Source organism: Anolis carolinensis, chromosome 3, assembly GCF_035594765.1.
Source record: "Anolis carolinensis isolate JA03-04 chromosome 3, rAnoCar3.1.pri, whole genome shotgun sequence".
In the NCBI taxonomy this organism is placed as follows: domain Eukaryota; kingdom Metazoa; phylum Chordata; class Lepidosauria; order Squamata; family Dactyloidae; genus Anolis; species Anolis carolinensis.
The window spans coordinates 141565270-141579593 of NC_085843.1; the positions used below are offsets into that span (position 1 = coordinate 141565270).

The 14324-nt window shown below is 37.2% G+C and overlaps 1 protein-coding gene across 1 annotated transcript in view; it reads left to right on the forward strand.

The window, feature by feature from the left end:
• The window catches only part of klf12 (KLF transcription factor 12), a 291369-nt gene extending 278080 nt beyond the window's left edge, over window positions 1-13289 (forward strand). Inside the window, exon 8 of the mRNA XM_062976974.1 lies at window positions 868-13289. Coding sequence (XP_062833044.1) covers window positions 868-1049 — 182 coding nt within the window. The 3' untranslated portion in view covers window positions 1050-13289. The remainder of the gene's footprint in view (window positions 1-867) is intronic.
• The last annotated feature ends 1035 nt before the right edge of the window (window positions 13290-14324 follow it).

A 14324-nucleotide genomic window follows, 5' to 3' on the forward strand; every position in this document is an offset into this window, starting at 1 on the left:
TTCAGCCCATTTCGGCACATGTTGCACTTTGCCTGGGTTCTATGAATTAGTCTCCAGTGTTAATATTGTATGTTTTATGTTGATTTTAACGATTGTTTTTACTGTAATTGATGTTTTTATTGGATAACTGTTTTATTGCTGTGTTTTGATATTTGATTGTTTTATCGGGCAAGGCCCCATGTAAGCTGCCCCGAGTCCCTTCGGGGAGATGGGGCGAGGTATAAAAATAAAGTTATTATTATTAAAGTTATTATTGATGCAGAAATTACTCTGCATGATTTGGATCTGATGGTGGCAAATGGGTTGAGTTGAAAGCTAATTTCTGCAGAAAAGCAATCTTTTGTTTCGTAAACAAAGGTAAGCATGCACAGGCTTGATCCAAGCTGGGAACACCTTGTACTGACCATGGAGACGTAAAACTTCACCACCCTTTAAATTTTACCCCACGTAGTGGCTAGAAAAATCACAGAAATAGTACAATTTGAGATATTTGGGGTTTTTTAGCTCCTGCATGATGAAGAGGCAAACTTAAGAAGGGAACTGTCTCAGTGAGGACAAGTTTAAATAAATAGAGCTTCCCCAAAGCTCTTGGATAAAGTCTAAATGTGCTTACTTTGAATAAAAACTATTTAGAGGCTCAACAGCACACTCTAGTTTACTGTCTGCAAATCCAAGATCATTGTGTTCTTGAACCTTGTCATAGTTATAAACTTAGTGACAGAAATTTATGGGAACATTGGATAGATGATTGATTGTTTTTATGCATTCTTCTTGACAGTTCTGGGTTTCTAGACAGCTCTGAAACCAATATAAATTTTATCTCTCTCTCTCCACCTTGCTTCCCCCCCCCCCTTCTTTGCCTCATAGGAGAGAAACCATACAAGTGTACCTGGGAAGGCTGCACCTGGAAGTTTGCTCGTTCAGATGAACTGACGAGGCACTACCGCAAACACACAGGAGTGAAGCCGTTCAAGTGTGCAGACTGTGACCGAAGCTTTTCCCGCTCAGATCATTTGGCATTGCACCGCCGGAGGCACCTGCTTGTCTGAAAAATGCTACCTTGTCCCCCTCCCCCTGAAAAAAGTACGGAAGTACCAAGAGCTGGGTCTCTTTTAACTACTTCGAATTCAGCAGGGCTGAATCCCATTATGATGGCATTAGCACAAAAGAGGGCGTTCGGCATTGTCCCGTACATACACAAAGAAGCAAGAAATGTAGTGCCACAATTCTCCTCCCATCTGAAGTTGGCTTTCCAGTGTGGACAAAGTGATCACCTTCAGCTGGGAGATAATAGCTTAATGCTAGAAGATCGGGCATTATTTTCTAACCCGCGTCCTTTTGAAAGTATTTACGGCTTGTACCTTTTCTCAACCATTACACTTTTTTTCTTCTCTCTCTCCTGAAGAAATATGGCTATTGCAAGGACCAGATGTCACAGCCTTTGAAAAAGAACAAGCCTCCTGGACCTCCACTTCATGTGCTGCTGCTTCTCTCAGTCTCTCTCTCTCGCTGTCTATGCTCTCTCTCTCGCTTTTTAATTCTCAAAACACTTCAGAATATCATCATCCTAGATTATTGAGTAATCAGCAATCCACAAAAGCCAGCTATATGGACTAGAAAGATGACTGAAGAAAATGAAGCTCTTGGAAGTGCAAGGATTTCTCAGCACACTTATGCAATAAATATGGTGGTATTTTTACATATTTACCCCCTTCATCATTACGTTGGACTTTTGAGGCCCTTATCAAAATTTAAATTTTGCTGTTCTTAAATTCTCTTTCCTTTCTGGCATTTATTTTCCAAAGCAAAATCTGCAGAACTGGTATCAGTAACATTTCTGTGTGAAATAACTCTCTTTTTGCTTAATTTAGAATAGGAAGAGGTAATTAAAATGTCCTGTCATGGTTACATAGTAGAACAAATGTTAGATCAGCCTTCCCCAACCTGGTGCCCTTCCCAGTTGGACAACAACTACCATCAATGTAGCCACTGGCTGAGTATAATGGGAGTTGTCATCCAACAAATTTCAAGGGCAGCGCACAAGGAAATGCTGTGTATGCCCATCCTCGTTAAGCTGGTATTTCAACTGTCACTTTTTTATTTGCAGGTTAAAAAATATTCAAATATTCATGTATGAGTTGCTCTATCATCTTTTGATTACTCTGCAGTTGGTGACTGACAAGCAAATGTATAAACTGTCTTCTTTGCAGCAATACTGTCTCTTGGAAGAACCAATGTGATAAACCAATGTGTGTTTGTGCCTGATGGCATATTCATATCTGCAAGTCCAACCATCAGTTGTGTTGAGCATGAATGTGTGTGCCACCTGTTTGGCCTACTTGAGTTTGTTTCCAATGTAGTTGTATTTACGAATGCAGTATCTAAGATCCACTGAAAGGGAACTACATATTTCAGTAATGAAAAATAGGGGAAGGGGTGAGAGGCCTTTGATTTAATTCAAAGGGGTTCCGAAAAATTGCCGTTTTCCAGACACAGAGTCCCATGATAAATCTTACTTGTGCTAGCGAGAATTAGTAAGAAATAAGGGTATAGAACTTTTGTTGTTTTATTAGCCCACACAAGACAAAAAAAGCAAAGGTTTTCAATCCATTCGGCCAGTTTATAACAGCTTTCCTATATTTTTCATCTTTCAGGATATTTTTGCAAAAATTTCATTTGCAGAAGAAAACCTTGTATTTTGTACAAAATACAAATGCTTATGTCAGGAAATTGTATCCTGCAAAATGCAATAAATTCTTGCAGAGAAGTGTTGTTGCACAAAATACTGTGGGTTTTGCACAATGTTTTTGCAAAAAAAAATCCCAAAATGTTAGAAATAAATGCACAATAGTTTTATTATCATATTGTGACATATCAAGACATACCTTGTGAGAGATAAGAACACAGTCTTGCTGGGTGGAGACCAGACCAGAGTTGGGCATTCTCAAAGAGTGCAGTAAGTGACTCTTGAAGCTGAAGAGATATTCTGTACCCATCAAGTAGTCAGCAATTGACAGCACCTGGTGACTGAGACAGAGAAGTGAGTGCCATCCATCCCATTCCAAATCAAAATTAAAATAAACACAATTCAGAGAACTATCCCCTTTAAATGATATCTAAGCAATTGTTACCTGAGGTGGTTTTCTCCTTCTGCCTAAAAGTAGGCCATCTTGCTCTGATCTAGTAAGAAGTAGCCACTTCCCACTCCAACTATAACAGATAAAACAGAATCCATTTAAAACATTAAGTAGGCCATATTATCTGACCTATTGGCCAATCAGCTGATTTCAGGTATTTTGACCATTTGGAAACAGCAAATGAAGAATAGTGAACTTCCTTGGATGGACATCCATCAGAGCTCACATAATTATGTAGACTATGTTGCACTCTTTCTTTGGAAGGATCCTGGGAAGTGGACTCATGAGTATTTTATAGTATCACAATTGCAGCAAGACAGGTGTCTGTCATTTCCAAATGGTTTGTCTGGTCCATTTTCATAGTTAAGAAGACTATAAAGTGCAGCATGAAGGGACTTCCCCCATCTGGCACTTTCCAGGTGAACTATAACTGCTATTCTCCCCAACCCGAAACTGGAACTGGTGAAAGTTTTAGTCCAGTACATACAGAAGAACTCAGGCAGTGCACAACTGAACTAGAATATAAATCAAGAGATTCATTATAAATCTTAAGAAATGTATCAGATAGCTCTCTTGGGTGTCCTTTGAGACTAAATGAGAGAAAGAAATTGTTAGCATACTCTTTTGTAGATTTAACTACAGAAAGTCTCTTAATCTCTTAATTCAAAAAGCTTTGCTTTTCAATTAGCCATACCAGAAGTTTTGGTTTCATATCTAAAATAATCAACTTGCATGGAATTTGTCATATATACTCACAGATATATGACAAATGATTAAAGATGAGGCATTACAAAAAGTGTTGTGTCTACAAGTCCTGGCCCAGTGCCTATAACAGGGCCTTTTATACTGGAGTATATAAAGTTACACCAAAAAGGGCACAGTCCTTCAGGCTTTCTACTAATAGGATGGACAGGATTCAGCTAAATTTATGGACATTTAAATTTCATTGATTTTGGTGTAGAGAGTGAAACATGCTTAACCTATTATTCACATTAATTAGGATTTTAAATGTTTAATTGTTTGGATAGTTCCCAATATTCACATGGCAGCTCTTGATGTTTTTGGAAAAATGGAAACTCATTGCTACACCCTTTGTTGGACAAAATTCAACATGACAAAACAATTAGGGAATGAGGTAGCCTAGAGCATGTTTGACCATTTCCAAAATGTGATCTTTATTGATATGAATTGAATGTAACAAGAAGTTGGTGACCTTTTGTATTTGAACAACTAATGCCCAATGTCACAGACACAGACCAATTGCTCTCACTGGACAAGTGTAGCTTCTCCATTGGAAGCTACATGTTCAGGCATAGTATACCTCTGGGGATCTGAAGTTATAGACAAACAAGAAAAGGAGGTAATCGCTGCCCTATCCTGCTTATGTGTTTCTTCAGACATCTGTTGGATGCTGGAATGGAGGACCAGTTCTTAGTTCAATTTATAAAGGTGATGTCTACAGCAAATGACATCGTAATGCAGTTATTATAATAGGAGCAAACAGCCTATGCCTCACAGCATTCTACATTCATTGTTATTTTTGTTTTGGATATTGAATGGTCTATTACACCTTCTGTAGGAATAAGAGGGAATTTCACCATGTTTTTCATTAAGGTGTGGGGGGGGGGGGGAGGTTCAAAACTTGAAATAACTTTGGCATAAATCTAGTTGGCTGTGGGCACCACCCCAATTTCTGGGATTACTCATTTCAGTGCTAGAACATGGGATGTATACTTTGGTAGTGGACTGCTTTGCAAGGAAGCCAATGGAATGATGAATTAATCATCCTGTTTTCCAAATCCAAGAATGCTTGGATGGATGTTCATTTGTTTGCTTGTCTTATTAGGGTGGTAGAGCTCCACTGCACATGGACTTTTTTTAGTTGTGGCTGCTACATAGTAAAATGCCCTTCTTGCCACCTTTGTTAGTGTCTGCATTGTCTCTGTAACATATTTGATATCAGTTCATCTGATATGTTAATATGGGTCAATTTATTTCAGTCTTGGGATTTTACACTAATAAATGTATCCTAGTGTCATTAGCTAAGCAACATGTATTTTGAGCCAGTTGAATTTACTCAACAAGAGAATCACCTTCACAAAATAAAATGTGGAGGTCTTTGGATTTTGTATAACTACTGTTAAAAGTAGCTTTCCATTTTAAAAAAAACAAAGATTCCATTGGGAATGAAGAAATAATTCCAGTGTATCACTTCTCCAATTATCTGTTTGTTAAAACAGAAATGGGAGGTGCTCCCCACCCTGGTACTTACATATAGTTACACTGATGGGAAAGAGAATCATGCAAAAATACACATTTCTTATAACTTGTACAGATAAACCTGGGTGTAGGCTTGGAGCTACAGAATGTTCAGAAATAGTCACTTTTTGATAAGTCTTCTCTTTATCGATTATATCATGCAAGTAAAAATTCTCCCTTATTCATTGCAGGACTCATTTACAAATTAAAGTGGATCTCTATGCATTGTATCAATTTCTCTCCTTCCCCTTCATTGAAAAAAGTCCAGGCTAAAATAAACTACAATTCAATCCCATTGGCCTTGATGCAATTGTTAGTCACGACATAGGAGGTGTCTATATTACACAATAGTAGCAGTTTTTACGCTGTTAACTACTAGAATCCTGAGATTTGTACCTTGGTGCAGTGGTAAGAATTCACTTTTGAGAGCTCCATTGCTATGCTTCCAGAGAAAGGCTTCAGCACTCACTAGCAGAGAGGGTTACAGATTCCTCAACACACTACAAATCACTGAATTCCATAGGATGGAGCAATGACAGTTACAGTGGTATCAAACCACTGTAATTATGCAATATGCACACATCTTTCATCAATGGGAACTTCATAAGCCAATGTATATATATAAGTTCCAACAATAATGGTGAAATTGGATATAGGTCCTTGATGATTCAGTGAGATTGGATAAACACCACTAGTGAGAGAATTACAACAGTTAACAGCCTTCAGTAGAAATCAGAATGAAACAAGCAGGCTTAAATGTGGAGAGGTGAACACACATAGCCATAGAAACAAACAGCACAGTGTTAAGGGAGACCATATAGTACATCCGTTCACACTCAGGTCTGATTAGTAATACCTATTCTGTCTTCATATGCACGGCAGAAGGAGGATAAATTCCATGCCTTCCCTTTCCCTGTATCTGTTGGAGCTTCTGACAGAAATGCCCTGCATCTATACATTGCTTCTCAGACAGCTTCTCATTTCAGACATGCTACTGGTGGGCAAAATAAAAACATTTTCCCTAACTGACTCCAGTATATCACCATTACACAATGACTGATTTTGCCCATCACCCCCTCTAAACCATTTTTATGAAGATAAAATAATGTAAGCAGATCATTGGGTTGTCAGTCCACACAAGGAATGGAGAGGCAGATTTACTTCTACTCTGTCTTGTTAGTTGTGTCTACTTGGATCTGTTCAGGAGAACGTTAAGTGATAGTTAGTGCTAGAGATGCCATATTCACATGAGTATTTCTTGCCCAGAGTTGGTAGCGATTAATCTGGGGGAAGCTCTTATCAGTCATTCATGTTTGGTTCTATATTGCAGCAATACACCATTCGGTGCAAATGGGTTTTTGTGCAAGGGTGTCACTGATAGCAGGCACATTCTTTGTTCATGAATAAGAACCAGGATAACTTTCTAGTTCTGTGGGAAATGGGTACGTCTAAGCGAAAGTATTATAGCACAATCCTTTCCGTATCTGTGCAGAATCCGTACAGTGTTCAGTGGGGCTAACTCCCATGCATGTAGGAATAGAATTGCAACCTCAGCATCTCATTTAAAATAATAATAATAATTTGCTCTGTTTTTATTTTCCAATGAAAAAAAATCACCTCAGTCCTGTTTTATATGCTCCTTTAAGCTAGTAGTTCTCAACCTATGGGTCCCCAGGTGTTTTGGCGCACAACTCCCAGAAATTCCAGCCAATTTACTAGCTGTTAGGATTTCTGGGAGTTGAAGGCCAAAACATCTGGGGACACACAGGTTGAGAACTACTGCTTTAAGCAGAAGCAGCCATCCATATTCTGCCCCCATTAATATATATCTATGGCCCCACATAAGTGCATATAGTGAATTGTGCTTATGTGTGCAATCAGAATCAAAATGGAATAAACGCTTTCAATTTTTTAAAAAAGTTGGGAATAGCTTTTCTTTAGCCTAAAATAATTTTACCTTATTAGAAAGCCAGCTTGTATTACTGTATTATGCCTTTGCCTGTGTTTTATAGATGAAGATGTATAAACTTAAAACTGCTATATTTTCACAGTTTCATTAAAAAAGAAAACCTGTAACCGTGCAATGTGTACTCAACAAGTCATGCCCATTGGTACTTTTAAATAGGCTGACAATTCAGAGCGTAGGGAAATTACTTGGGTTTGGGACTACAGCTCCCTGAACCCTCCAACCAGCATGGATAATGGAAACTAGTCCAAAACAGTCACTTTCCCAAGCTCTGGCTGACATCCAGCTGATTCAAGTACCAACACACTTTTTAGTATGAAGCTCAATTATACAAATACTATCTCTTTACAGGAAAAGGAAAAGCAGAGAAAAGAAGGAAAATAAAATAAAATTGAAGGTATTTTACTGTACTTGTAACAGTTTCAATATTCTGTAATATATTATGTGATAGTGAAAAAATATTTTCAAGCTCACGGTTTTTCACAGGATGTAAATAATTGAAGCGGATGTTTTTGAAATGGATGCATTTAGTTGTCACCACCAAAAAGAAATGTGCTCAAGAAAATGTATTGTAAAACCTTCATAACATCATTGATGATTCTTTTTTTAAAAAAAAAAATGGGAAAAAATGTTCTAGTTTGTCAAAGCATGTTGTCAATATATCGTTTACCCTAGCCACTTGCATTTGTATTTGCTGAGATTGTGTCAACAGACGGGCGTGACTTCTACTTGTTTAGTAAATCACTTTGAAACTGAAACCAGTCAGGAAATTCATATTGGCATGAGGGAATAGGTAGTAATCTTTGACTATTCGAAGAAAATAAGTCAAATATCCACTGTGCAAGTGCATTTAGTCCTGTGGTCCCTGGCCTTCATTTGCAGAGCATTTCAATGATTTTATCTAAGGATAGCCTTGGATAAGGTTATCCTTGGATAAACTAAGATTTTCTCGATAAAAATAAGATTATCTAGAAAATAATCTTATGGCATGTTTTTAATAAATAGCATCGTTACTGTATTGTTTTACAAACCAGAGTCCACTTTATTGGTTATATGTCAACTGTACTGGAGGTAGGTCAGTTGTAAGCGCTAGCAGTGAGGACATGGGAAATAGAATACAAAATGTATGCAAAGTGATTAATACAATAATGCTTTAGATCTGCTCAACATTATTTTAGTGACCATGGGAAAGCCCATTATTCCAATCCAAGTGATAGGTGACAGAATGCAACTTCTTAATAAAGAATAATTCAGTCATTTTCATACAAGGGTCTACCTTTGATGTTCCTGGGTCAAAAGATGGTCACTTTGAACTTGGCAGCAAAGTGTGCTGAGAGCTTGAAATGTTCTCCAAGTCATTTGTCTGTGTATGTGTGTCCGTCCATGTGTTCTGTTGTTCAGAAATTTAGCAATGTCACAGTTATTGGCCAAGATCCAAGGGACATAATGTCTCTCAGATATGTCTCTGTGGCTACAATTCCCAAGACTACCCCTTCAAACTCTACTTGGGAGCCATGCCCCAGCAATGGCAATTTCTGGGGATCATGGAGCAGAAAGGGACAGAATTCTAATGTATACGATTACAAAAAAAAAAGTTAATTCCCTTCATAAGGTAAAGGTACTATACTGTAAATTAGGCCAGATGTACTCTGCCACATAAAGCAGTTTGAAACTGCAATATATGTGCAGTGTTGACCCATATGATGCAGTTCAATGTAGATCCAGCTTTAGTAAGAGAATGCCAATCATTATTTTGAACCAATGACAAGGTTTGCTGTAATGGTTCTGCATTCGTTTAGGCATCACCACACTTTTTGCATTTCTTATTCCCATGACTTCACTGCTCACTATTCCAACATATAGATGCATTTGTATGCCAGTGCAGGAAAACATGTCATGCAGTTGATGGTCTAGATTTCAGTCCAGAAAAAAATGATGTTATAGGACAAGCAACAAGGAAAAGAAATGTCAGGGCATACTGATAGAAGGAACATAGCTTCCTTCACATCTTATTGTTCCCAGTAAACTGGACTGAATGACATTAGTTAATTTACCAGATGGGAAAATCAGTTAACATAAAATGCACATGGTGGTATGATGTACAATTCATTGACTCCTGTCCAGATTTCAATGCACGTGATGGCTTCCTCATGCACATAAGCTGACCAGAAAAGAAAAACTTTTTTCCAACATTGAAAAATAGTCATGTATGAAGCAGTTTCAGGATCCAACTAGAGAAAGACATGTTGACACACTATAGCACATAATTTTGACCATTTAATTTGGAGTGAAATGGACAAACCATTATAAGGAAAGATTGTTTCTGATATGGTAGCTGTCGACATTTCATTAAATTGGTATTCTTTTGCATTTCCTCCTGTAGCTACACAATTGAAAAGGGTCACTCTGACCTGGATCCAACAGAATCTACACATATCAATAGAACTGTTGAGAAAAAGGATTGTCAGGCTGGTTCACACTTACCAAGGATCCTTTTAACAACCTCGTCCCCTCCCTCTACCATGCAAATGAAGACAATGTGTGATGCAATTATTCTTTACATAAGCCAGAATTTCATTATTCTTCCTCAAGAAAGGGGGAATTAATGAGTCAAAAAGTGATAAATCATTCCCAACATGCCTACTGCCTTGGAGAGGTGGGGAAGGGGGGGAAATCAATATCCTGTGAAAGGGAAGTTGGGCACCAGCTCCTTCGCTTTGTAAATAAGATCTAAGTGAGTATATTGAACCAGCCTGAAGGGATATTTTGGAGATGTCCACTCCTTTTTGCAAGATTAGCAACAACAGTTTGAGTGTCTGTCTATTAACATTAGAAAAGATGAGGATGTGCCCTATACTCTTTACATAGCAATAAACTCCAGCTGTATTATCATAAGGCTCTGTTTTCAATTTGGGGAAGGAAGGGGTGAGATGGCACTGGATCCCTGTAGATCCAACACAGCAAATCACAAAGTGCCATTTGTCTACTCTCTGTCTCTCTTTTTTTTCCAACCTGATGTGCTTTCTGTAAGTAGGATTTTCATATACCTAAGAGAAGGAAAAACAAATTTACAGGAGGGAAGGGGCCTTTTTATACCATACAGTGAGAATGTTATGATTCCACTTTAACTGCTGTGGAAACATCCTGGGAAACTTTGGTATTTTTATTGAAGGGAGGGATATTTCAAATTCTCTCTTATAATGTTCTAGTGCCTCACACTACTATAAATCCATGGATTCCATAGGATGTTCCATGACAGTCAAAGTGAAATCATAATGCCATAATTCTGTAGCATGAAAGAGCCCTTGAAAAGAGCTCTACAGTAGCATCAGGGCCTTCTAATTGTAGATCCATTACAAGCATCCTCTCCCTCTATGAGTTGTTATTGTTTAATATGTTGTCTTTCAAAACAATTAAAATTATCTAGCATGAGAACAATTGGTGTCATTAAAATGCATTCCATTAATAAATATTACCACTAAAATGAAGTGTGTGTGTGTGTATATATATATATATATATATATATATATATATATATATATATATATGGACATTCTACCCGCACATTCAGTCACATATTTTCCAACACATTTGGATTAGGTAGTTAACTCCATATTCCTTGGTAAGATGAAAGCAGAGGTTCATGCTATTCTGAATGGACGACTCATGTTGACATATGTGGTAATTCCATTGGTCATTTACTTCCAAATTTGTGTAATTCTATATTATGCCAACTCTAACATAAGTCCATTGATTTGAGCAGGTGTTATTCCCAAATTGCAATGAACAAGGTTGCACCCTTTCAAACCAACTGAGCAATACCATTTTTCTACAATTTAAGAAATAAGTATCAGAGTGACAGGATTGACAGGGCTGTTCACTTTTTACAAAACTATTTTTCTTTTGTCTTAGAACATGCAAGCAGGCAATATTGACTATTTTGAAAACTTTGAAAGATATTTAAATAATTGTTACCAACTCTTATTTATACTGAAAGCTTAACTTTTTAAAAAATGTAATGAATACAAACTTTTAAAAAAACCTTAAAACTATTTAATTCATATTGTATAATTTTGCTGACATATTGACTGTGCAAAATACTTCATTGTCACCCCATAATTCATTTCAGCCTTTGGCTTATTTGCACAAACAAGGTTTAATCAGAAATGGAAAGTAGATGAACACAGAGTTTACTCTCAGGTCAACAAGCAGTTGCCAGGCCCCATTAAATTAATTGCTGGATTGCATTGTTTCAGTTGCCCTACTCTAATTTGGACCAGCAATGAAATCTTTGTATCTCTAAAATATCATTGCCATTTTGTTAGAGGAAGAATAGGGAATGTATGTTCTCCCAGGTGTCATCAGGCTGAGACGGCCAGTGTTGACAGGCCATTGGAGTTATCTGAAGAGCTGTGTGTTTTTCAGCCTGAGTATTCTTTGATATGGAAGTAAATCATTCATCAGTGGAGGTCCACTTGGATCTATTTTCAAGGGGAAGTTTCCTTACATAACCCTAATTGAAATTATGGGGAATAAGAAGGGAAACTCGGCAGTAGTTTTGATATAAACCTCCTGAAATTATAAATGGAATATATTTGTGTTCCTGGCTGGTAAACTCAAATTCACAAGCCCTTAACTCAGTCCCCATCTTGGGAAACTTAATGGACTACAACACAGCTATTTGCATCGATGTTCAACAAGTCTACAAAGCAACTTGTGAACCCATCCAATGGAATGCAACCCACCAGATCCCTTGGAAGTTCCATAATATTCCTGGTTTTCCTGCTGCTATGAGACTTTAAAAAACGGGTATGTAGGAGAATGTTGAGAAGAACATTCATGGCATATCCTGTGAGCTGTAATAAGTTGGTGGACTCACAAGTTAGTGCAATGCTACTCATGCTCATTAAATGCAATTGAATCATTTTTCTGTTGCTCCTCTGCTTAAAAACAACCACAACAAAAATCCATTTGTGGCTTCTTTGCTGTACTTGTTCTCTTGCTAGGAAGAAGACGGGAAGAGGAAATGGTATCGTATGTGGGAGCACAAACTGAAAACTGGGGAAAGTCAAATACATTTAAAGAGGCAGTCAAAGGCTGGGAAATGTATGTTTATCCATTCTCATTAAGGCAGCAACAACAAAAGCCATTAATTGGTGGTTTTAGGACCAGGAGAGCAAAACAGGTGAATGAATTTAAAAAACCCACTAATGTTCATAAAATGATATAGTCATCTCTACCAACTACATAAAATGGGATGGAAGTTTCACATCAAACTTTTTTTGTGCAGCATTCAGTTATCTTTCTTTAGTATAAGATGCAGCATATATCAGTCAGTATCCGTACACCTCAAAAATGCTCCCAGAATTGAGTATGTTCATGCTAGAAAACAAAACAATAGCTCCTTCCATTTTTCTTCATTACATTTCAAAACGGTTTTCAGTACAAATGTATTTCCTTTTCCTTTTTTTTAAAAAAGCATTTAATTTCCTAATAGTTTTCTCCCTGTGCATTTATATGCTACATAGCGATTAAGCAACACCTATGTTATAAGTTTATTAATGATTATGTACGTGTTGTTCTTGTATTTATGTATAGTGTATGTATTGTAAATATACTCAGAGCTTTTCCTCTTCTTTACTGTAAAACGGTGATTTTTTTTCTTTATTTTGTTTGCCCAACCATCATTGTAAAGGGAGTTCCCCCCACTCAAGAAACCCCATCAGAGGACAATTACTTCATGAATTAAGTGTTAACGTTTTTAATGGTGTCTCAGACATTATTCTGTTGGTGCATTGCTTTTATGTATTCAACTTTTCCTATGAATTGAGCTGTGAATTGAAATAGAGTTTAAATCTTTAAATGTATGCATTGGTATAAATATCTGAATGGAGGCATGAAGGATAAATAAAGCATTTTGTATGGAATGATTCCTTCCCAAACATTATTCCTGTGGACGGCTTGGTATTGTCAAAAGTTTTCTATTGGTTTTTTTTTAAAACAAAGTCTTTCCTTTTAAGAAACAGAATTTGAATAGTTCTGGACTTTCCTGACTGGGGACAATTATCATCTTTCTTGTAAACACCTTTGTCTATAGGCCCGGTTCTCTTTTCCCACATTCGACTGCCATTTTCTTGATTACCAGATACCTGAATGGAAAATAAGCTTGTTCTCTAATACAGGCTTATACTTGTGGAGGCGGAGAAAATCAAACAATTTCTGACATTCATAAACCTAGACTCACATCTCGGTTGTGATCTGTATATTTGGCAGGGCTAGAGTCTTTCTTTTCTTGCTTGCTGAGGAAGCTTACAGTGCAGTATTTAAATTGTAAACATGGACCTTTCCTGTGTAGTAAGATATGTGAATCCTCCAATATTTCACAAATAAAAATGGGTCACGTGGCCAAGGAGCATCAGAGCTTTACTGAGATGGCAAAAATCATTTGTGAAGGAGAACACACAAGGCTGGAAAGGCTGCAACCATTTGTTTTTTGTTTGATCCCAACTCTCCTCTCCCACTGTATGCTGTGCAAACTAACTTGGCGCTTAGAATGCAGTTTGCGACAACTGAAATATGTTGAACACAAATGAAAAAAGTAGGGTGAGGAGAGAGGAACACATTTTGAAAGCAGCTTGAAAAGTGAGATGACAAAGTATTAAACAGAATCCTCCCAGCTCAATTGGGACTGTTGGAGGATATATTAATCTGGATTCTAATATTGATCTTACAGAACCCTTCATGCAATTGCTGATTTGGTCATTACAGCAGAAGCACAAAAATAGGTAATATTCTATGACACTAGAATATTTATTTAAGCCTGTAAGCAATTGACACCAATATAAAACAATAAAATGCATCTTTCCAGCACGGTTACAATGGAACAAAAAAGAACTGAAAAATAGAAAAAATATTGGTTAAAAAAATTAGCTGTGACCCAAGACAAGTAAAAGAGGATCAAG